We start from the raw sequence: 25,647 nt of genomic DNA, 5'->3' as shown, positions 1-25,647 counted from the left end.
GAGGTGAATGTAAAAATTGTATATAAGCGTTTCAGGAGGGTGGGTACATAAAAACAAAATGAGAAAATATTATAAAGTTGTGTTTTGTTTTCCTTTTTTAAGTAATTCCCCCAAGTAATGTAAGAAGAAATGTCTACTTGTCATTATCATGGGAGCACTTACTTTTACCACAAAAGGCAATGGCATATCTGTTCATTTTATGCTGAATGAATGATTGCAAAGTAACATTTTACATGGCATGTACTTACTTTTTCACTGACTTAGTATTTTGTGCCATTTTTGCTGTGTCCGTTTCTGCACTCCCTAGCCCTGGTATGGTATAAAAATGTTGCTGGAAAATTTGGGGAAGAAGCTTTCAGTCTTAGGGCAACTCTAAGCAAAAAAATAATCTTTTAGAGGCACTACAATATATGAGCATTTATGCTGAGTTGTGGAGCCCCTACTTGTGGGCGCAATCTGCAGGTCTCAGTGCTCCAAAATAAATATATATTTAATATAATTAGAGGTGGCACTAACAGCTGATTTCTAGCCATAATTTAATTGATATAATGCTGTGTTGTTGGATAATTTTTTCAAATTTCAAGGGACAGAGAGGCAAAACCAGGGACTGTTTCTGCAACTCTTGAAACATCTCTGTTGGGTGTTACAAAATGTTGTGCAATTGTGTAAAAGACTGCAGACTCAAGTGAGCTACTGTATTCTGTCAGTAGCTATCTTCTCTTCTTGCTTAGCTGTGCCTGATTGGATGTGCTCTGTATGAATGATAGGGATGATTATATCAGTTCTATTAGGCAATATCTAGCCCAAATTGCCTTTCTATTGGGCAATTTCAAACTAAGAATTGCAGGGCTGGATAGTTATTCTGTGTCAATGCTTCCTTCTTCAGTACAATAATTCCTTAGTATTAAGTTGAATAAAAATCTTTAACAAGGAACACCAAAATACACAATGTGTGTATGTATGTATATATACATAACATAACAGCAAAAATATGCAAGGCAACCCTAAAATTACCAGCTATGTGTACTCACTGGTAATTCCAGCATCAGGGGAAGCAAACATTTTGTGCTAAGTGAATTGCACACTAATGTGGTTTTTAACTCTGCATATCCTTCTTTGTGCTTGTTATGTTGTGGTGAATGAAATATAGTGTGTGTATTTAAGTAAGGGAAATATGGGAAAAATGGTACACTGTCAGTAAAAAAATTACGTCTGAAAATCTGCACATTGTGTTGCCTTCATAAATTAGACTAGATGTCTAAATGGGGTTAGGATGGCACACTAACCACTGTTAAATAAGGTATGGTATATACAGTAAGTTAGGTAATGCAGGTATTTATAGATTTAAATGCAACCCAGTACATCTGGATATTCAGGTACCCATTACTAAAAGTTCATGGTGATAACAGGTAGCACTTAAATTGCAGGCCTATAAAATGGTTGCAGTGAAGGAGGAAGCAATTTGACAGAATTAATCCCCAGACCAAGCTCTTAATACTTTTAAGTACCCCCCCCCCCAATTTCCTCTTGCACAAATTAAATGTGCTCAGGCCCTTGTTGCAAAATGACAAATGCTGTAAGAAGAGGGGGAGAGAAGTACAAAGAAAAGACATTTGCTCTTTTTGCCCATTTAAATATCAAATAACCCTTACAATATTAAACAAATATATAGCTGTGAAATGTCTCTCTAATGAACTGTGGCAAACTATATTCTTCAATAGTGGGAATATGATAATACAATGCTATCATAATTCCCATTGCACCTCAGCTGTAGTTCAATGTTGTTGTTAATAGAACAATATTATCATATCAAGAAAGATAATTTAACAATTTACAGTTGTGGCAAATTCAAATTCTAAAGGGCCCAGTTGAAGGGCATCTCCACCCAAAAACTATTTTTGCAAATAAAATAAACAACTTTCCAATAAATGTTAACTATGAATGTTTAATGGTTTGTAATTGAAAGCCGTATTTGTTTATGCCGTTCTATTCTTGGCTTGGTCCTGACTCTTGTAACAGTGTAGCAGATGTGTTTCTTTTCCAGGTATGTTGAGTGGCTGGTTTCTTTGTCATAGATGTCCGGCCTGTAGTCCCCTAGCTACTGAACTGCAACTCTCATTATCTTGATACAAATCCATCGCCTACAAATAGGATCATTTAAAAGCACCCGTTTGATATAAGAATCGACTGACAAGCACCAATACACCAATAGGGTTATTTTAGCCATTCGATAGTGGGTGTTTAAATTTTGACCACCAGCTACATTAGAATATTTAAAATAATTAAAATATTTACAATATTTCACAGCCAGGAACCTGACAGCCAGCACCATTGATTGTATGATCTGTGGCAAGTAAAGGGTTAAAAAAATGTACCGCTTGTTTGGCTATATTTAGACAAAACCCAGGCTAGTGATGGGTTAGAGCATGGGTTACATGCGACTCCTTTAAACAGGATGGGCCATCGCTAGGTGGAAGAGACCTGGATGGAGCTGAGGGTGTAGTGAAACTACAACTCACTATAGCTGTGTAGTGCAGGTGTAGTAAATATGGATGCCAGAAAGGTTCTTGTAGTTTAACTATAGTACAAGTTTATTGTCCAAGACACGATGGTAAACAGGGTTGTCAAATACTCACACACAAGCAGAGGTAGTTGTTACTTGACAGCACACTCTGAGGAAGAAGGGAGGATGTACACTGGTTTACCCCACCTCTTGGTAGAGTCTGGGCAGGGAAACTACACCTTTCAGCTTGATACCCCTGTGGAGGTAGCCTGGTAATATATCTTGTCCTTCAGGTTGATAACCTCTAGTATATGAGTCCTCCAGTTAAGTAGGGATCAAGGTTTTATTCTAACCTTTCACTATCTCTACTCTGTGGTCCTACACTGAGGCAACATTGCCGGATAGGAAGATACTCCCAGAAACTAACTCTCCTTTGTTGGGGCTATTAAACTGCTCTTGCTTACTAGATCTCACTATGTCACTTTCCTAGAAAGTGCTATGACAAATCTGCTGTGGTTGCTAACCCTCGTTTATGGGGCCCTGCCCCTGACTTCTCCAGAGGGGATGGTATCCGCTGGGGTAAAATGGCTTCTGGGGCCTATGTTCTGCTCCAAGGCTCAATGGGGCTTTGCACTGGAAGAGAGAAGGCAGCCAAAGAGCAGGCCACACCTATTTGCTAGACACTATATCAATCTGCAAGGGGTGTGGTCAACCTAACTAGACCAATAGGGAATAGTGACTTAACTGTAACTAAGTACAAAGGCTTTTGCCCAATAACATTAGAAATGTGAAGAGGTAGGGTTGTAAAGACATAGGGGAGCTAAACCCCATCTTATTGCACACAGCCTAAGGGCTCTGGCACACGAGGAGATTAGTTGCCCGCAACAAATCTCCCTGTTTGCAGGCGACTAATCTCCCCGAAATGCCATCCCACCGGCGACAATGTAAATGTCTGATGGCATACGTGGCGGCGCGATTTCCCTGAAATCGCGGAAGTTGCCTCGAGAGGAGGTGCTGCGTATGCCATCCCACTGGCGATTTACATTTTTGCCAGTGGGATGGCATTTCGGGGAGATTAGTCGCGGGCGACTAGTCTCCCCGTGTGCCAGAGCCCTAAACAGCACATGAGCTCCTAGGGCAGCAAGACCCATTGCAGCTGAGGGACACCTAAGATGTCTTATAAAGTTATTGTCCAACCTGGACTTTTGTCAAGTGCTTAACTTTGGGAAATTCCATTAAGCCCAGGGGAAGGCAACTCATGGGCTCTTTAGAACCCATTGGACACCATACATAAGAGCGTTTTGTAACATCTTTATTTCTTTCTTATTTCCCATCGTTTATCATTTTCCCTGTACTGGTTATGTAATCTACATGTAGGCCCTGGCCCTGCGCCAGATGTTGCCCACCTTGCCCTCTGCGAGATAGTATGATCCTCACACTGTGCAATAGTTCCACGGGTTTCTTTGAATGAAACAATGATACAAATTTAACACGACATCAAAAATGTGTTTTGTTGCATTTTCGCAAGAGTTTTGGGGGAAAGTCGCACGACATTATCCTAGTCTAAAATGAAATTATTAAAGGAAATGGAGGCTTCCTGTATTACTGGCCTTACGTTGGAATGAGTGAATGAATAAATAACAGAATGAAAAAAATTGATATGTCTGAATTTCACGAACGGAAGCCATTACTCTAACCCCAAACGGCTATTGAAGAAATATTTTTTGTCTCCTCCCCCAACTCTCTGTCACCGTGGTACGATCCCTCCTTCTTTCCCTCCTCCTTCTCGCTTTCCTCTTCTGCCCGCAGATCAGCTCTGCCTCCTCCTCCTCCTCCTCCCCTCACTGCCTGATTTGATCAGGCCTCACTCTCTCTCTGTCCCTCTTGCCCGGTAAAGATGTTGCGGTTTCCGAGTGCTCTGTTGCTATGTGCGGTGCTAGCCAGGGTGTCAGGGGAGCCCTGGGAAGAAGGGGCAGATGAAGACCCGCATAAGAAGAACCTCTATACGGCCGATATGTTCGATCATGCCATCAAGCAAGAGCCGCACTTCATCATGTTCTTCGCTCCCTGGTAAAGAGATCACTGGGACAATGGGAATATGTCATATAAAATCAGTTTATCAGTCTAACCTAGGCTTGTGTTAAGCCAGTTTCCGTGTGCAAAGGACCGGGGTGCGAGAGTTTTAGTTCAGCAGTAGATGGAGGCCCAGTTTCGCTGGTTTTTGTTCACTTATTTTTTTATGTATTTGAATTAATTGAATACCACTTATATATAGTGATGCTAAATCATAATATGTGGGAGTTTACATGGCCTTTAACCAAATACAGTGTTGCTATAGCATAGAAAGGTCTTGGTGATTATACAAGTGATGAGGCCTTAATACAGTCCTGGAAATCTGTTTTATTGGATGTAATATTTTATCATTCGTTATATCTCTTGCATTCGCCTAAAGTTTAGTGAGTAGCAGAGCTGCATGGCCTACAGAAGTGCTGAGGTGCCCCAGGTATCTATGGGCAGCGGGGACTTCAGCCACTTATGTATAGAATTGGTATTCAGTATGGATCAGGGGCCAGTGTATATGGGTAACTTACTGTCCTCAAAGTGACAATAAAGGCCATGATCAACGCAGTCAGGGAAGTGGGTCAAAATTCAAAGTTCTTTCAGCTTCCTCTGTAAAAGTACTGTGTTCTGAAGAATATCCGGTAGGGCTGTGTCAGAATCCCTGTATCCTCAGAATACACATATACTCCTCCCAACACCCCTATGAATTGCACCTAATATGGGTCTCTGTGAATTGCACGTTCCACACACAGCTATTTAAAAGTGATGCCAAGGGGGATGCAGTTACTGCCCAGTTACCTCACTGTGCTTAAAATTGTTCTTAACTGTTACTTTACAAAGAGATGGCTTTGAACCTATTGTTCATATAGAATAAATAACGTTTTAATTTTTGTAATAGTGTTCACTTTAAAGCTAATCACAAAGTCTGGGGCAAAGTCTAGTGTTTAGCAATCCATTGTATAACACTTCTCATGTCTCTGGCAGCCAAGGAGTTAATGATTCATCTTGCCTTGTATTAACATAATGCAATCTGTGACACAGGAGCCCTGAAGGTGTTAAGCCTGTAGCTCCCCCTCTCTGAGTATTCTTAGCCAGGCTTTAGCCAAGGGTCCTCAGATTTGCAGTTAAGCAAACCTATGTTATTTTATGATGTGGAGTAGAATGCAAATTCATATTGCAGAATGTGCCTGCAGTGCTCATAGACATGCATACCCTTTGGGAGAGCAGTCCTGTTTCTCAGCTATGTGGGAGTGAGTTGCTGACGTGGCTTAGGATTCATAGCATTTACTTAGGGGGTTGTTCTGGGGCGGGATATAGGTAAACTGAGATGTTAGACTAAAGGGAAGAGTTGGGCGTTTGAGTATGCAGCATGTTGGCTCAATTAGCCTGTGTATGCACGCTTCAGGCTTGTATTTAAGCAGAATTGTAAACATGGAGTAGCCCTTGTAACTCCGTCTGTTTGAATAAAAAAAGAAAGTGCATGCTGAACTTCAATTCTACCTATTACTATTTACTTATATTACCTTTAGGCAAATATTGCTTATCTTTTGTACAAGCCTTGTAGTGGTGATAAATGCCCATTAATTGCTTGCGCATCAGAAATCTCATCTGTCAGTGGACTGACAGAGTATAGGTAGCCATACATGTTACAGTTACAATCTTTTCCATGACCATTGGAGATTATTTGCCCGTGATAAAGCCCTGCTACCACAGATGACTAATCTCTCTAAAAAGCCTGTCCACCATGGGAAAGGCCTATGCATTACAGGTATGGGATCCCTTATCCGGAAAACCGTTATGCAAAAAGTTCCGAATTATAGAAAGGCCATCTCTCAGACTTAATTATAAGCAAATAATTCTAATTTTTAAAAATGATTTCCTTTTTCTCTGTAATTATAAAACAGTACCATGTACTTGTTTCTAACTAAGATATAATTAATCCCTATTGGAGGCAAAACAAGCCTATTGGGTTTATTCAAATTTTTTGTTTGCTAGTACAGGTATGGGACCTGTTAACCAGAATGCTCAGGACCAAGGGTATTCGGGATAAGGGATCTTTCCGTAATTTGGATCTCCATAACTTAAGTCTGTTAAAAATCATTTAAATATTGAATAAACTCAATAGGCTTGTTTTGCCTCCAATAAGGATTAATTACATCTTAGTTGTGATCAAGTATATGTTACTGTTTTATTATTACAAAGAAAAAGGAAATCATTTTTAAAATTAGAATTATTTGCTTATAATGGAGTCTATGGGAGATGGCCTTTCTGTAATTCGGAGCTTTCTGGATAAGGGATCCCATACCTGTAGATGGTAATGCCAACAAGATATTTGCATACATTCTGATTAAGTAATACATAAAGGGTGTAGATATAAATTATGTATTTAATGTATGGGAAGGTATTTGTCCAAGTCAAATGAATTTGTGTACAAACCAGTTAAGTCAGTAGAATTGTATCTTAAGCAACCTTACAAACTACACTGGTTTTGTCATTTTTTGGCTCACAGCTGCTTCAAAGCTTATAATATTTCTGCCACTTTTTTTCTACACGCTATTAGAAATGAGGCAAATCTAGCAGCAGTAGGGAAAAATTCCTTTCTTTCCAGATTTTATTAAAAAAAATCTAAATTGTCAAGAATTTTTTTATCCATTTTTATCAACCTAACCTATTAACATTTTACTTTTCATGGATTTTCACCTAAAATTATTAGCTAATAGGTTATAACCGTTTTTTAATTCTTAAATGTTCTAGGAACTAGACGAAAACTAAGCAGAGCAATGCTTTGATAAATGAACCAGACTGGAAAACAAAAAATCCATTTTAGAAAAAAGGTCGAGACGTCTCAAAAAGTTCCTATGGGAACGTCTCACAACTTTTTAGGAAAAAAATGATAAAACAGAAGTGACAAGTGATAAAACGTGAAAAGAAGGGAATTTTTCTCCAATCTTTGGTAAATTTACCCATAATGTTTTTCATTGGAAGTTTTTTTTGCATATTTGTAAACATTTGGTGCTTGCATGTTTGCATAGGCCCAAAGCAGTCATGTACCTTTTGGCGTGCCCCTCCAGCCATTGTTACTTTGCATAATTACTGAATGCTTACTGTACTTTAGAGGTGAAGAGGACTAAAGAAAGGGAAAAGTAGCGCATGGACCCATAGATAAATGTGCAACAGCCCAATGTGAACAGGGCTTCCTGATACCATTTTCATTCTGTAACACTTGTTTGCTAAGTATAGTTATTAAGCAATGTAAATTGCTGCATGAAGGTGGCCATACACGTACCAATTATGATCTTTCCTGCGACCATTGATAGGGCTGAATTATCAGATACGGAGGTAGAAACAATAGGATTCGACCTCCACTTGACAATTCAGCCCTAAATACAGATTTTCAATGGTGCCTGATTAAAATCTTTTGACCCGCCTGATCAACATGATGACCAAGATTCAAAGCTTTTGCGATAATAGTTGCCTCGTTGATCCACCATACACGCCCCGAATATTGTACAAAACGAGGTTTCAGCGTGTATATCCAGCTTAACTTGCTGGTGCTATAAGAATTGATGATGATGATGATGATGATTGTAAGTTTAAGAAAGCGGAAATATGGTCAGGTAGTTAGGGTGATCTTGCCATGCTACCAGACCCTCACTAACCGTGATTGGTTTAACAAATGTATCTACCTCTGGGGACCATCAGCTGTTCCATGTGTCCTTGGGGGGCACCCACTTACTGTCTCCCTTGATTAAAAAGCTTTTTCACTATATCCACTATAGTTGATAAACTTAGTGACTGTAAATTAATCAGTGTAATATGTTACTAATAGTTGGGTAGATTTACTAAATCTCTAAGTAGCAAATGTAGATGCAGAAGAGAGGCACAAGCATTTTCTCCTGCAATCCCTCAGGCATAGTATTACCCTATATAAATACATTTTGAGTATGATTTAGAGAGTGATATTCGGAGATATTTTGCAATTATATTGTTTATTTCTCATTATTTGTTGTTTTTGAACTATTTAGCTTCTTTTTCAGTAGCTCCCCATTTTGGAATTTCAGTATCTGGTTGCTAGGGTGCAGTTTGCATAGTAACCAGGCAATGGATTAAATCTGTGGGTTTGGCTGCAAGGGTCAGTGACTTCCATTTGAAAGCTGGAAAGAGACAGAAAAAGAAGGGGGAAAAAAGACCAAGAAATGGCCATTCTAACACATACTAAAAGTTAACTTAAAGATAAAGTACCCCTTTAAGCTGTTGGATTGCTATTGTTTATTGCTTTTAAATTGGGACATTTGCCTAAAGTATTAGATCATAGTAAACAAACTAATTTTGAGATTCAATTTACTTATATGTAGATAGACACCATAGTCAGCATCTAGAATGTAAATTGCCAGTGGGATGGCATACGCGGCATCGCGATTTTCCAAAGTTGCCTTGAGAGGAAACTTTGGGTGACTTCGGCAAATCGCGGCACTGCGTATGCCATCCCATCTGCGATTTACATTCTAGCCGGTGGGATGGCATTGCGGGGTAGATTAGTCGGCCGCAACAACGAAGATTTGTTGCGTGGCGACTAATCTCCCCGTGTATCACTGCCCTTAAGGAACTTTTGTAAATTCTGATGTTTGTTTTGAATAGGTGCGGTCATTGCCAGCGTTTGCAGCCCACTTGGAATGAGCTTGGGGACAAATACAACCGTATGTCAAAGACTCCAGCGTACATTGCCAAGGTTGACTGTACTACGGATATGCCCACATGCACTGAGCATGGCGTCAGAGGATACCCCACGTAAGCTCATAAGATGAGATGTATAACAATGACATTTTCCCTTTGTTTTTCTTTCCATCAAAGGTCTTAGGATTTTTAGATGATATATGAATAGATATTAAATAGATTTAGTCTGTATATGTGGTGTTGCACTCATGATACCCAAAAAATACTCTCAGATGGAGAATTTACAGTGGGACGTTGAACAGATTCACATCATTCTTCCCCCAGCCAGAAGCTCTAACAGAGTTATGCTGAGGTCTAGGAAGTTAAGGTTATTAGAAACACAATTTAAATGCTCTGTACTTTAAAAATACAGTATATAATTTTACAACTATACTTCTAATGTAACACAAATAAACAGCACCTATAACAATATTATTTGAAGAGGTTGGGTGGTCATTTTTTTTTTTCCTCAGTAAATGAACATTTTTCAAGAGTATAACCAGTATATAAAATTAATTTAAGCTATAATATTTTTTTATTAGGGATCAGTATTAAAACTGCTTAAAAGAATATCTTAATGTATGCACTAGTTCATTTGAAACCATACGCTGATGGTGAATTTATTTTGCTTAGGGAGGCTGAAGGTGCCCCGGTTAGGGCTGATGTAAGAGCTACCCAGTTGGCTCACAGTATGATTTCTGTTTTTCTGTAAAAAGTAAGAATAAGTACATTACACATTTCCTGGAACCTAGAATTATGCTACACAGGTTCACAAGTGAACTTTGCAACACTTTGCACCCAGTTAGCACATGTACTATAAAAAGGCATCTCATATACATATAGCTTAAAGTTTAAGGGGTATACTTTAAACCTTGTTGCCTGTGGTTTGAATTGTGAAACATTTTTTTTTTATATTTCCTGAGCTAAACAGGGAAAGTGAAACTAATCTGTTTGGTTCTTTCGGGGTAGATAATTATATTATCAGTGCACAGAAACCCCCTGCATAATGGACCCCATCTTCCAAAACAGTCACAACAAAAGGTTGGGGAGGTGGGGGGGTTTGCTCTGGTTATCGAATTATCTACTTCAGAAGGACCAAACAATGAGTAGCTACTATTTTTGTTTTCCATGTTTAGCTAAAAAAAAATCCATGGTTAAAAAAAAAAGCAAAACGTATGTTCAGCACAAGTTCTATTAATTAACTCTTGTTCAACAAGGAGGGGGGGATCTTTTAACTTATAACATTACACGCGGCAGAGAAAATGAAAACCCAAGCCCTGTCAGTGCTCACATTGGGCAGATTTTGCCCAGAAAACTTACCCTTTCAAAGCTTGCTCCCATGGTACGTGAAATTTCATACCAGTGTCTATGGTAAAGGGTGGAGGTATATGTGAAATCTAGACAAAGGGAGAAGACTAACAATTAATACTATTTATTTAACAACCACATAGCTTCTGATGCTTGCCAGATAACATACCACATTGTATTAATTTGCAGACGAGCACTTTTTTTTTTATTTTTACGACTGTGTCTTTAGTTGCATACACTAAGCTCTTAGCTTGTTCTGATGTTCATCTTCAGTACTTTTAATAATACAGGGAACCAAATTATAACACACAATGATGTAGACAGCAAACGGCGGCCCTTTGCTGTCTGTAAGTTAACCGCATTTAAGGCTTAGTGGCTATACAGTAAATTGCATGGAACATGGTATAGACCAGGAGTAATTACGTCAGCAAACATTTAATTACAATAATAGCTGCTGTGTTGCCTGAAGGATTTCTCTGGAAATGTATTTTAATATTTTAACTCCCTGGCACAAGTACCAGTTGTTTGTGCTGGCTCTCTTAGGACCAAGTGACAGTCACCTCCTGTATGTTTTGCACTTCCCGCATACAAAGCTTTGACCTGTGCGCAGAATGTGTTATTGTAAAGAAACCTTCTAGAATGAAGTGTAGCCTGACTGCAATTGGCTTTCTGTTCCCCTTGTGCTGCGAAATCTCTCTTAATTGTTTTCCTGTTGAAGCCTTCTCTTCCCTGCCAATAGTAAATCGCCTGTCTAGTGACTAATATGTTTCCGCTCCATTGTTCTTCCCAGGCTAAAGCTGTTTAGACCAGGCCAAGAAGCTGTGAAGTACCAGGGACCCAGGGACTTGCAGAGTTTGGAAAACTGGATGCTCCAGACTCTAAATGATGAACCAGAAGTGAGTATGCAGGAAATCCTTGCTTTCTAATGGCGTGTGTAATTATTCCTAACCCCTGTCAGGAGGATTCAGGCGCGGGATGGGGGGGGTGGGATTGGCTTTGTGTATTGGAAGCACGGTACTGCACACTACTTGTTTTGCATTTTTAGAAATGTGATTGATTTAAAAATGTCAGTGGCATTTTGGGAGATAGAAAACCACCTTGAAGCTCTGAGTTAATGACTTCCACATGCATGCTGGGCACCCGGTCTCATTACAAACCTTGAAAAGACTAAAACTGACTCCTTTACATATGTTTTTCAGCCTGTTCATAGTTGTTAAGTCAGGTGATGCAGGGATAAGTATAGTAGGGAAAGATTTTCCTTAACATAAAAATAAAAAGATTTTGCCTACCTTTCTGCTTTCATAGAAGAGGTTATTTTACTGCAGGTATTTTATACTATATATCATAAATGCTTATTGCTTTTCGTAGAACATGTTTTAAAAACTTTTCTTCAGCAGTGCCTATAGTAATGTTTTGTTTTGAGGTCTAGTCAAATGTGGCTAGATATCCGTATAAGCTCAGTGGGCCTACCCAATATTTTTTTCACCTATAAAACTCTTCCCCAGTTGAGACCACTAACACAAATCAAATAGGCCAATTCTTAATTTGGCCACACATGGCCCGATAAAGCTGATGACTCCCCCCCCCCCCCCCGACTGAGTCAGCTGTTTATTTGCCCATGTATGAGGCCCACAGATTGGCTAACCTGACAGATATCTGTCTTAAAATTGGTAGTTTTGTTTCTCGTTGGGCAAGGGCTGCATTAGTACATTTAATATGTAAGGATCTGGTTTGCGCAAGTTGCTATCATGAACACAGACTCTGGGCTTCTTGCTTTGGGCATAGCACATATGTATAACTCTAGTGTTCTCTGTCTGCCATCATAGGAAGGCTTTGGGGTTGCGATCTTTGTAGAATTCTAGAAATACATCTGGGAATATTACAGCTAAAGAATTTCACCACAAAGGGCATGCATGTGATTTGTAAATGTGTTTTCTTAACATTGCAGCTTTATGCTCACTATAGAGAACAGCTAAATCTGAAGAGCGAAGGCATACTTTAGGAAACAAGTGAGACATACATACCAAAATATCTCTTCTCAGGTGTTCATTTGCATAGCATGTATAGATGCTTTTAGTATGGAGAGGCATTTGCTGTGGTCCTTGTTAACAGCCATCTGGCTTTGTTTTCTTCCTCAAGTATTATACTCGTAATTAGTTTCTGCTTTTATTCTTAGGAACTTAAGCAGCAAAAAATGTAAGATTCACAAATGCCTGTAGAATTTACATTCAAAGGACAAAAAAGTCCACAACCGGTATATTAATATATGACCCAACCTGGACAGTTCCTCAGCACATAACCACTTATTTTAAGGAGAACTTATATTCCAAAGTAGGTGATTGCAGCTTGTGATCGAAATATTCATGAACAGAAAGGCATTTTCGTGAGATTTGTTGCCCGTGTTAGCGAGAAATGTGCCATTACCCTTAAGCGGTTTACCCCAGAGCAGAAGACTTGTCTTCATGGGGATCACAAAACTCTCCTAGCTGCAGAGTTGGACTGTGGGTTTCTTCAGAGGTTAAAAACCTATGGCAGATAGTGGCAAGGGACTGCTCAGAACATTTCAGGCATTATCAGCTCACAACCTACTATCATCCATGCTATATAGATTTCTACAGCCTTCCACGCAATTTCCTGTACTACATAGAATACGCTGGAGCTTTATAAAGGCAGCCTGGTAGTGATGGGCAATTGGCCTTTGGGTTTATCCTTAGGTCAGGGTTGAAATTTGACTGGTTCGGGTTGGGTGTAGGTCAGACTGGGGAAGTACACTTTTCCTCTACTCTTAGGGGGAATTCACGAAAGTGCTGATATTGAGACAAAATAAAAGTGGATATAGATTTGTCGGATTTTCCACCTAATTCACAAATCTCTATCTCCACTTTTGTCAATTTGTCTTTTAAACATACAGTTTTCAGATTTTGTCATTTTCCCGACATTTTGTTTATGAATTTGCCTTTAGCTGTTAGTTAATCTGTCGGTGCCATTAAACCCAGTCCCACAGCTACATGAGCCTTGGGGCCATTTGTCATTTCACGTTGGGGACATTTCCTGAGGGATAATTTTAGTTTGCCCCGGGAAATCATTTTTTTCATGTTTTCTATATTTCTGTGTAATTCCACTTCTGTAACAAGATTTAAGAGTTCTAAATACCTTCTTCTCCAGCCCATACTCATAACTGGTCAGCAGCAATCTGGCCCACACCAACATGCCCGGTGAATAGAGGTCCAACAGGACTAGGACCCAGCGGGTTTTTATCCAGTGCCCTGTTGGGCCAGTCCAACCCTGTACCCCAATATCCCAGTTTGGGTGGCAGTGTGCATTTGCTGCTTGCTGATCACCAAGATGGCGGCTAGGAACAGGTGTGACCAATGCTGTCAAGCAGCTCTGTAGTTCTGGACATGCTATGGGGGCACAGAGAAGTTGGGGCAAATGTCAGTGAAGTGATTAAAGAGGGGGCACTGCTGCTTACTAAACATTTGCCTGGGAGGCTTTATTTTTCCTTTAAATAAAAATGTTTACAATATATTTACACAAAATGTTATTATTGCCTCATTCATTAAGCTAAAACTAGCATAATCATGCAAATGTGAGGTAAAAACTTTTTATATATAAGATATAAATTAAACTTTTTTTTAATTAGTGTTTTAAACTCTGCACAGACAGGCAACATTTGTTGTGGGACCTAAGATACTTGTCATAAGTGTGTAGATATGAAATTAGGACTTTATTTGATGTTTTCTGGGAGTGCCCACAAATCCAGTGATTCTGCATAAAGGTGCTAGACTTAACAAACACCAAATTCACCTTATATATTCACTTGTCCTGGCAGAGGTTGTACTATCTTCACCTCCTTTATTATACCAAAAAAGCTATCCTAATGCATAAGGTCATTATTCTGGTATCACCCCTCCAAAAAGTGGGGTGCCTGACTTGTGGCTGTCTTCATATTTACTGGTATGCAGTATGGTGTTTGTGGCTTAATTTAAATTGTGGTTGAACCCCAACAGACTTTATCCCATTTTCAATATTTAAGATTGCAAATAATCTCATCTTGGCCTATACCAATATTTCTGGAGATAGGGTAACTTAATCTCTAGCTGTAACCCACAATTCTTGTAACACATTCTGTCATTTACCTTTTTATGCCAAAACTTTTATTGTTTTGTTTGCATAATGTTGAAATACACAATAAAAATGTATAAAAAAGTTAATTCAAAGGTGACCTACCACTTTAAGTAGCTGTTGTATTCATCATATTTTATATAAATATGTTCAGAAAAACATAATGATATATTGTATGTTATAGTTCTACAGTAACACCAAAAAAATTAACGTGTTGTAAAGTGATTAAAATATAATGCTGTTGCCTGGTCAAACTGATCTGCTGTGTAGCTGTGTTTTTTGCTGTGTAGCTATGGAGGCAATTTAAATAGGGCTAAATGGCACAGGTTACATACACAGACATGCTCTGTAGAACATCATCATAGTCTACATCAGGGATCTCCAACCTTTTATACCAGTGAGCCACATTCAAATGGAAAAAGTATTGGAGAGCAACACAAGCATGAAAAAAGTTCCTGGACGTACCAATGAGAGCTATAATTGGCTATTTGATAGCCCCTATGTTGACTGGAAGCCTACAGAAGGCTCTGTTTGGCAATTACACTGGGTTTTTATGCAATCAAGCACCAGCTTTAAGGCCACTGGGAGCAACATCCAAAGGGTTGCCCACGAGCCACTGGTTGGGGATCACTGGGCTACATAGGTTACAAAGCAGACATAAACTAAGACATTTCTCCTTTGAATTGCTGCCCCCACAGCTACACTGCAGCTTTTTTATATGTACTATAGTATATCGTTTCTAAAGCAAGCTCACCAGTTTTACCAGCGCAGGGCAGCGGTACATTATATTTTAACAACTTCAACACATGATCATTTTTTGGTGTCACTATTCCTTTAAAGTACAAATTGCATGAATGCTATGAGCATTCAGTCTTACATCTCCATACTTTTCCTTAGAAACCCAAGGTTGAAGAAAAAGTCGAAGAGCCTGCTAAAGTTCCAGAATTGAAACAAGGCCTGTATGAGCTTACTGCAGCCAACTTTAAGGAGCATATCGCAGAAGGTATGTTATTGCTTGTGCATACTGTGGCAATTGTGGGCAGGAACTGTATCTATACATACAATAGTATTTACCTGTTTATTACCCAGTTAAGAGCTTATTTTACCTCTTCCGGTGTTTGTAAAATGTATTTTTGTTGAGTAGCTTTGTGTACAAATCTTACTTCTTGCCTTTATTTTTGAGCTAAATCAAGTCTTTTAGTTAAATTAATGGTATATGACAGAAACTTAGCAATAGGTAAAAATGAAAAGAGAGAGATTATTTCCTCACAGTAATATCCCACTGAGGGATAAGTCGCCCTCAATAGAACTATGCTCAGCGGGGGCGACATCTCTCCGAAGTGCCTTTCCACCGCCAACAAAGGGAATCACCAGTGGAAAGGCCTACGCATAGAGTAAACTTTGCACAACTTCGGAAAACTGAAGCAATGCGTATTCATTTCCCCCGTCGATTACCTTTGTGGGACATTACCCTTATTTTGTATGTTCTTTTTTCCCTGACCCCTTGGGTTGCACACTACAATTGAAAACTATAGTGAAGTAAAAATGACTGCTTCTTACCCATCCATGTTTATTTGCAGGAAACCATTTTATCAAATTCTTTGCACCTTGGTGTGGACACTGTAAAGCTCTGGCTCCTGCATGGGAACAGCTCGCAGCAACCTTCCAGGACTCTAATAGTATTAAAATCGCCAAGGTAAAGTGTTAAGACTTCTAGCTGGAAAATTGGCCTTTGTTTATAAACCCAGGTTTTTAATAATGTACTTTGCCCTGAGGAAGCCTTGCCTAAAAATACATTTTTCTTTTATTAAAAGGTTGATTGCACTCAACATAATGGGCTGTGCTCTGATAACCAAGTGCGTGGATATCCTACACTGCTGTGGTTCAGGAATGGGGAAAAGGTAAGACAACCATTCCACATGTGAAAATGAAATCTCACGGGGAGGCCTTCTTGTTCCTTAGGAAAGTTCTACTAGTGAATAGGCATCCAGTTTTTTTTAATTTCACGTGATGATCCTATCGCCCACCTTAAGCGCCTCTTCTGTAATGTAAAGAGTCAACCAGCTGGTTTTCTTAAGGGGCATATGTCAATCCCTTTAATCCCTTGATTAATTTAAGATGGCTATAAACAAATAAAAGCTGGTGCCTTGGTCCTTCCTTTGCATGTATGGTACCAGCCAACAGGCATGGACGACCAATATCTGGACAAAAATCAGGCATATATCAATTGTGTAGGTTTGAATTCCCTGTCGGATTGAGGACCGCATATGCATGTTAATGGGGTCTTAAATTAAACGGCCTGCATGGTAGCACCTCAAGGTGGGCATAATGGTAAAATATCTGCTTATTTGGCTAGTCACCCTTTTGTAGACCTCTGGTTTAGTAATCTAGTAGACTCTCTGATGTTATAATATGGTTTTTGTGTACTGAAGATCAAAGCTATACTTCAATCTATATGGATAGAATTACACTGTCCTTTTGTGAGTAAGTCACAAATGCAATAACAATTCACAAAATGCGAAGAAAAAAAGTGTAGTTTTTAATTTATCTATTTATTGCAGCTAATGGATTTTTCTTAGTTCTGTTACATGCACTAGGATTTTTCTTGTTGTACATTGCTTTTCTATTAAGGGCTTTCATTATATTCCTTCAATAATGTTTTAAATATTCAGAGATTAAGCCATTAGAAGATGTTAATTTCTTTTTTTAAATTGCACACATAAATTTAGTAACTAGATTCAAATTACATTGTAATCCTAAAAACAAAATACAGTTTTCATATTTTTTTAACCCTGCTCATCTCTCAATGTACACGCTGTTTTTAACAGTTTATACAATTATTGCTCTCCTGTCCCAAACAAGGTTGACCAGTATAAGGGAAAGAGAGATCTGGATTCTCTGAAAGAATATGCCGAAAGCCAACTGAAACCCGCTGAAGAAAAAAAAGAGGAGGAACAGAAGGAGGATGCTACTCCACCGCAAGTAGAGAAGCCTGTGGCAGTGGAGGTATGTGACAATTGATCATGTTTGGTCAAAAAGTCAGATTAGTTTATGTCACTTTGTTAAAAGATACCTGGTTTTTAATCTTCTTAAATTGAAAGTGCTCTGTACTTTAATCCAGGCTTTACCTGACATTAAAGGGGTAGTTTACCTTTACATGAACTTTTAGTAAGTGAGCAATTCTTAGCAACTTTTTTATTGGTCTTAATTTTGTATTATTATAGCTATTGAATTATTTGTCTTTTTTAACACTTTCCAGCTTTTAAATGGGGGGTCACTGACCCCAGAAGCCAAAAATGATTGCTCTGTCTGGCTAAAATTTTACTGTCCTATTTTACTTATCTTTCTATTCAGGCCTCCCCTATTCATATTCCAATGCTCACCACTGCTTGGCTGCTAGGGTAATTTAAATCTTAGCTACCATATAGCTGCTAAAACACCAAGCTGGAGAGTTGCTGAACAACAATCACTTACAATAAAAAATGAAGACCAATTGCAGATGGTGTCAGAATTTAATTCTCTACATCATAACTAAAAGTTAATTTAGAGCGGACATCTTCCTTAAGTACAGGGCATTTGCTGCAAATTGCAAGTGATCCCCACCTCTCTGTCTTATCCCAGTGCCAATATATACATATATATATACATATATATATATATATATATATATATATATATATATATATATATATATATATATATATAAGAACTGAGTAGTATCTGGAATTCGCATTAGTTTGATATGTTAATTTGCTTACAGTAAAACAAGATTCAACATTTTTCTCCAGTTCACTTGTCATGAAAGAATTCATTTATAGAATAGAATTCCTATATTTTCCTGGTTGAAAGAATGTACATGCAGCGCAGTAGCTGCCTTAGTGCAGCAAATCCTTTCTTGCTCAGTTGGGAGCTGTGAGCTTGGTTATGTATAGGTGGATTATGCTGAAGGTACATAAAGTTTCATATATGGTCGTTTTCCCTAGACTTTTCTGTTGTTAACTGGGTCAGGTCAGGTAACCATTGTGATTGCAGAAACTATTAAGGATTTACCAGCAATGCCAAGGCTTGACATGATGATTGACTTGTGTGTGATAATAATGAGCATTTTGTACAGACAAACATAGAAGCAGCATGTCCATCACAAAAAAATCATATGTTACCTCTGACAAGAGAAACACAGATCTCATTATTGCGTGTTGTAATAATGACACGGCTGTCTCATATTGTAGCTTTGCTACCAAGCAAGGTTTATTTTTGGCATTACTCATACTTAACTTATTTGTGTGTTAACTGAAGCATATGGGAATGCTGGGAATGAAGTTGTCCCATCTCCTTCATGCTGCTGTAAACTGGACAGAGCATTTATTTTTTTGAGCAGTTGAGGGGGAAAACTGCATTACTAGCAGACACACAACATTAAAAAGTGAACAGCTAGTACCAGACATCTCCATTAACTGTGAAAATCCATTTTCTTTTTCAGTCCAAAGTCCTGTCTCTCAGTGAAAGCAACTTTGACCAGACTGTTGCTACAGGTGTCAGTTTTATTAAGTTCTACGCCCCCTGGTGAGTATCCTGGCTCTGGAAATAACTAGTGCGACTTTTAACTTCTCCCCTGAACTGTTGTATTTATTGCAGGAAGATGTTTTAAAACAGGTGAATCCAGGCCGGCTTTAATAAATCTGTATCAATATTTCTAAAATAGGTATTTTATACCATATTAGAACTTAACATTAGTTTTAAACAATATGCATTATACAATATTTTGTTCGAAATTTTGCCTTTTCCCTAAATCTCTGCAAACTCTATTTTTATACCTAATGACAATTTTAAAAAACAATAATAAAAGTTGGTTATATAGGCTAATTTCTGTCTAGTCTGTATGGTCATCAGTCATCAGTGTGTATTTGGGACCCCAAACAGGCAGTTTGAACTAATGGTTTTTCACATGGAATGTATTGTGTCTTTAATTCTATAGTGATCCAATCAATAAGTTACCCTGCTAATCAGAGAAATCATTTTTAGATTTATTTCCTGGTATTTTTTTAGTGCTGACACATTTCCACAGCACTTTACAGTGATTTCACATTTCCATTAGTCCCTGCCCCAGCTTACAATCTAATGTTCCTATTACGTTCTCACACACACACACTAAGGTAAGTTTTATCAGAAATGAGTTAAACTGACACTGTATGTTTTTGGAGTGTGGGAGAAACCCCCACATAGACTCAGGCATATGTTAACTCCTTGCAGGTAGTACTCAGGCTGGAATTGAACCCAGGGCCCTGCGCTGCACGGCAGAAGTGCTACCCACTAAGCGGCGCTGATTTAAACAATATCCTATTGAAGATGCCATGGTTAAAGGGAATCTATTCATCTTTTCACTTTAGACTATTCATAAGGCTTTTGGCTTAGCAGTTCCGAGTGAAAGAAAGCTGCTGGGATGAAAGTCTGGAATTAGCAGTCTAAAACTGCAAATATCAGAAAACCCACTAAATAGAAAACTAACGTAAATTAAAAACATACATAGAGAAACACTCTGAGTAAGTTTAGATAATTTTTTTTGGGGGGGGGGGGGGGGTTAGATTGCCATGCCTCTGGTACTACTATTTTCAAGCTGAGCTGAGCAACTTGCAGAAGTTTTTGAACTACAACTTCAGCACTACTTTGGCTGTTGCTCCAAGTCTTTTAAGCAGTTAGTGATTCCACAAAGGGGCTTTTGGTCTGGGATATGTACCGTATATACTCGAGTATAAGCCGAGTATAAAAATGTGCTAAAAAAGGAATCCTCGGCTTATACTCGAGTATATGTGTCCGTGCATACCTACAGTTGCGAGCACTCTGGCTCTGACTCTGACGCTCGTTAGTCCCACCTCCCCCGAGAACGGAAGCGATTCCGAGTGAACCTGCGCACTCTGACTGGCGCTCGTTGAACGGCGCGCAACCCCTCCCCATGGACGGCCGTGTGCCCGTGTGCATGCACTTAATTGCTTCCGTTCTCAGGGGGAGATGTGCGCACCGAGCGCCAGTGTCAGAGTCAGAGTGCGCGCAAATGCAGGTTCACTCGGAATCGCTTCCGTTCTCGGGGGAGGTGGGACCAGCGAGTGCCAGTGTCAGAGTGCGCGCAACTGTAGGTATGCACTGACACCTGAGGACATGTGGCGGAAGGGAGGTATGCACGCAACAGTCAGAGTCAGAGTGCGTGATGAACCTGCAGTTGTCAAATCCTGGTGTGATCACATTGTATTAGCAAATCTGAAGAGTGCATCCCTAGGTTTCAAACTGTATGAGTCTTATATGAAAAAGGTTACTAACCCCTGCTGTACAGTAAAACTGTAGGCTGCAATGTGTACACTGAGCTTTCAAAACTCCTGTAGTAACTAGCCAATCCCAAAATGTAAAGCTTTTATAGACAAATGTAGTGAAAAAACTTATGTAATATGTAATAGCAAATGTAAAAACCAACCATGTTCTTAAATAGGTCAGAAACCAATTTACACATCAAATAATTTAATATAATATTATAGAGAGAGTGATCAAATGCATACTTAATGCATAGCATGTCATGCATGCAACAGTTTTTCACTCTTAAAGTATTTCTTAGCCAAATCCATCCACGTACGCACGCACTTATTCTAGTCCGTTCTCGGAGGGGAGGAGCGCCAGAGTCAGAGCCAGAGTGCGCACAACTGCAGGTTCGCACAGACACCTGTGGACATGTGGAGGGAGGTATGCATGCAAGTGGAGGGAGGGAGGTATGCATGCAAGTGGAGGGAGGTATGCACGCAAGTGGAGGGAGGGAAGTATGAACGGACACAAGCGGAGGAAGGGAGGGTGGGTGCGCGCAACGAGCGCGTTACATCTGCACATCCATCTGCACAACGAGCCAGATTAAGTAATTGGTACAATAACTTGTTGTTTACAAAAATTTAATTTGTACTAAGTCCAGCATCAAGAATTATTTTGCCCTTGTAACTACTATTGTAGTACTGTGGTGGGACACTGGGTGGGTACACTGGGGTCCAAGTACCTGATAATTAGTATGGCAGCTTCCTTAGCCTTCCCAAACTTGCTTTTGTCTGCTGCTGTAGCATTTTTCTTTCCCTAAAGTTATATATTTATTTATATCTGTTATTTGTTTGATTATTGAAACTTAGCAGTAGCGGTTGCACTTCCCACCCTAGGCTTATACTCGAGTCAATAAGTTTTTCCAGCTTTCTTAGGTAAAATTAGGTACCTCGGCTTATATTCGGATCGGCTTATACTCGAGTATATACGGTATGTACTAGCACACAGTTTGCAACTAACAGCAAATGTTGGTTTCTTCAATGTTATAATTTTGTTATAGTTTTGTTGCAGTTTAAAGAACCGTAGGTTAACTAATGGCATTCGAAGACAGGAAGCTGTAACAACTAGCAATTCTAAGGATATTTTTATGAGGAGGTCTTTTTCTTTCATCTTTGAATATGTATACAAATTAATCTTCCTAGGTGTGGTCACTGTAAGAACCTAGTTCCAATATGGGAGGATCTCTCCAAAAAAGAATTTTCTGGAATGAGTGATGTTAAAATTGCCAAGGTTGACTGCACAGCTGAGCGTGCGCTCTGCAACAGATTCTCGGTAAGTGAACACTATGCTTTTCATGAATGCATGCTTTAGCGGCCAGAAATTGTTTTGATGCTGTAATGGAATTATAAAAGGCAAAGTCAGGTCCTGTATTCTGCTTCAGGCATAGAAACTCTTTACCTTCTGACTGACATGGTTAGAGAGCACCCTCTTCTCTTCATTAAAACTAGAAGTGGAAGGTAAAATCATTTGGGTTTTTATGCGTTTTTATTAAAAACTTCACAAGAAAGAATTACCATAACTCAGACCGACATGCCGGCCAATAATTTCAACTTACAACTAAAATCATAAGGAGGCTACAAATCATTAAAGATAAGAGCAGAAAGTGAAGAGCACAAGATGGGAGGGAGGGGAAAAGGAACATGGGAAAACATGGCAATATTTAAGCTTATAAAGAGAACATTGCTCTTAGCAAAGAAAAATGAGCTGGCTTCTACCACTAAGAGGCAGCACACTTACAGTAAAACTCTTGTTCTTTCTTTGTGCCCCTGTAAGTTTGTGTCAAAAGGAGGCTATATTTTCTGTTTTATTATGTTACTTGTGCATTGATTTTTAAGGTGTGGGTAACTGAATTAGCAGATACTAAGGCCAGTGTGGCAATGTCTGCATGAATATAAATGTGCCAGCATAGAGAATACTGCACTCAAAAAACACTGTCTTTAGTATACAGGCTATCTTTCTGTCAGTGCACGTAGGGTGGATTTTTGCTTTAAAATTTCAAAGTCGGCATTTTAGCACTGAAATTCCATTTTTATGCTGAAATTCAGCCTGTCTCGCATCTTTTTGTGCTCACTAAAGATGAGGTGGAAGACCATGAATAAGCATTGAGTATTTATACTCTACCACCCTGTACCTAACCCTGACGTATTTATGCAAGTGGAGTAAATGCTTAACCAGTGTGTTGTCCATAGAATGGGCAATATTGTATTGCTGTTTAGAATGGAAAAGTGTTTGGTTTTGGTCATGGTTTACACTAATGATCTTCTGAGTATTTTTCAGAGTTTGACATAGCACATAATGTGCCAGAAAACCCATCTGAAGTTTTCCTTTTTGGAAAATCTGGAATTGAATTGGCAGATAAATTCTCCTTATTGATTGTATAGGATCTAGCCGAATGTTGTGCTATTTTATTGGAGCCTCTTACAACTCACCAAGCTCACTGATAGAAATAAACATGAACAGATAAATTATAGTTTAGTCCAAAATTTCAACTAGACACAAAATCTACTTGAATGAATAAAAATGCAAACAAAAATTACCATTTAACTTTGGTCACTTTTCATATGACTTAAGAAGGATTTCTTGCTGTAACAACTCATGCTTAAGGAAACCATGTATTCCCTGTCTGTAAATTAGATTAATATAGTAGCTCTGCTCCCGGCTAGCTGAATAGCCATCACTTTCAGCATGTTTTAGGTCAGGTATATACAGCCTGTACCCTTTATTTATTTATTTATTTATTTATTTATTTATCTCTCTCTGTCTGACTCACAGGTGCGTGGTTACCCAACATTGCTGCTTTTCCGTGCAGGGGAAAAAATTGGTGAACATGAAGGCGCTAGAGATCTAGAAACACTACAAAACTTTGTCCTGCGTCATTCCAGGGATGAACTTTAAACCCATCCTGAACCCTATGGGTTTGAGATGCCTTACTGGGCAATGAAGTTACTGAATATTTTTATATGCAGTATGGGGTTTAATACATGTGTCAAATTTGGGTGATTTATCTTGGTGTTTTATAACACAGAAAAATGGCAAAGTCATTGTTGTACCTTGTTTGAACTTTTAGGCAAATGTCACATCTGGTGGTGTTTCTTTCAGTGCATAGATGCCTGAAACTGCCCAGGCCCCTTATTAATTTTATGGTAACCACATGTCACCACCGGCATAGGTAGGTTTTGCTTGAATATAAAAATTTAATACAAAAATCCACCAGTTGTGATATTAGCCTTAAGCAATGGTCAAGGAGAGACTACAAAATACCTCTCAGGATTTAGTTTCATACCACTATACAGGACAGTACCTCTCAATGAGAACTGTGATCCACAGGTATTCTTCAAAATAATGACATTCCTTCTAACTGCACTTCTAGATTTTTTTTAATTTACTGTGGATCTGGAATATGCTGAAGTGCCTTATTTGGTGGAACGGGCTTTAAGAAAAGGACGACTGTTATTGGTTTGTTGTTGACAACATGGCTCATAGAAGACTGTACACTGCAAAAATTAAATCATTTTCTATTGTGTATCTCTGCAAATAACCCTTTTTTTACCTGATGGAAAAATGTGATGATGAATCCTTACAAAATGTATTTCTTTGGTCATTTTGTATTGTTCAGCATTTCCAACATTTTCTCGTTGGCAGTGCGACTGTACCAGTAAATACAGCTGAGTGGAGAATTCTTGTGTTGAACTTGCCTTTGATAATAGCATTGTAACGTGTTTTGTATGGGTGAATAACTATACTTGCAGTATTAGACTGGGGTACACAAGGTTCATCATTCCTCCCTGGTGCAGTAGTCTAACCACCCTTCCCCCCTACCCTGTGCCAAATTGCCCATCCACCAACATGCCCAGTGCAGTTAGGCCCACCAAGTTCTCTCACTGTAAATAAAAGATAGGTATGGGATCAGTTATCCAGAATTGTCTCCTATGGAGATTTTAATTTATGGCCCTGTTCTGTAACAATGCTCCCATTTCTTAGGAATGACTGGCTGACTGGTTACTTTGCCCTCCAGCTATTTTTTAAGGGTGTTATAGAAAGATTTTGGTCAGTGAGTCAGGCAGACAGCTTCACAGACAAAACTAAAACTGCAAGTGGGTCATTAAGATCAAAGACAGGATGAACCAGGTGAATGAATATAAACATGCAGTCGTGTCTTTAGGGTGAAGACACACTGAGCTACTAGTAGCAGCTACTTTTTCTGGCTACTAAACGCCAGAAAATACCCTGCCATAGACAATACTGAGAATTGCCTCTGCTAAAACACATGTAGAGACAATTATCAGTAAATGATCAGCATTTTCTATTGTAGTAGCCACAACAAGTAGCTGCTACTAGTAGCTCTGTGTGTCTTCACCCTTATACTGGCACAGAGAGCCTTCTTAAAACAAAGTATTCACATGCCTCATGCTACTCACATAGCACTGCCTTGAAACCAAAAAGGCTTTTCAGCAAAGTGTTTTTGTTTTTTTTTTTATAAATTGCCTTAGACTCTAACGAGCTGATCTGTTAATATTATTGGAGAGTCCGATCTGGGACCGGTACAATGCTCCTGTAGGTTGCAGTGCAAATGTAAACCATACCCTACCTTA

At 39.0% G+C, this 25,647-nt stretch overlaps 1 protein-coding gene across 1 annotated transcript; it reads left to right on the top strand.

Annotated features, from left to right (window-relative positions):
* The first annotated feature begins 4,349 nt into the window (after positions 1-4,349).
* txndc5 (thioredoxin domain containing 5) lies at positions 4,350-24,732 on the top strand. Its single transcript, NM_203855.1, is given in 10 exon segments — positions 4,350-4,573; positions 9,203-9,352; positions 11,376-11,481; positions 15,608-15,713; positions 16,291-16,406; positions 16,525-16,611; positions 17,573-17,716; positions 19,191-19,273; positions 22,198-22,327; positions 23,828-24,732. Coding segments are annotated over 10 exon segments (1,218 nt in total). The 5' UTR covers positions 4,350-4,400; the 3' UTR covers positions 23,951-24,732.
* The last annotated feature ends 915 nt before the right edge of the window (positions 24,733-25,647 follow it).

This window comes from Xenopus tropicalis, chromosome 6 (genome assembly GCF_000004195.4).
Source record: "Xenopus tropicalis strain Nigerian chromosome 6, UCB_Xtro_10.0, whole genome shotgun sequence".
Taxonomy (NCBI): domain Eukaryota; kingdom Metazoa; phylum Chordata; class Amphibia; order Anura; family Pipidae; genus Xenopus; species Xenopus tropicalis.
Note: the sequence above shows the minus strand (reverse complement) of the source record. Positions and strands in the feature narration are given on the sequence as shown.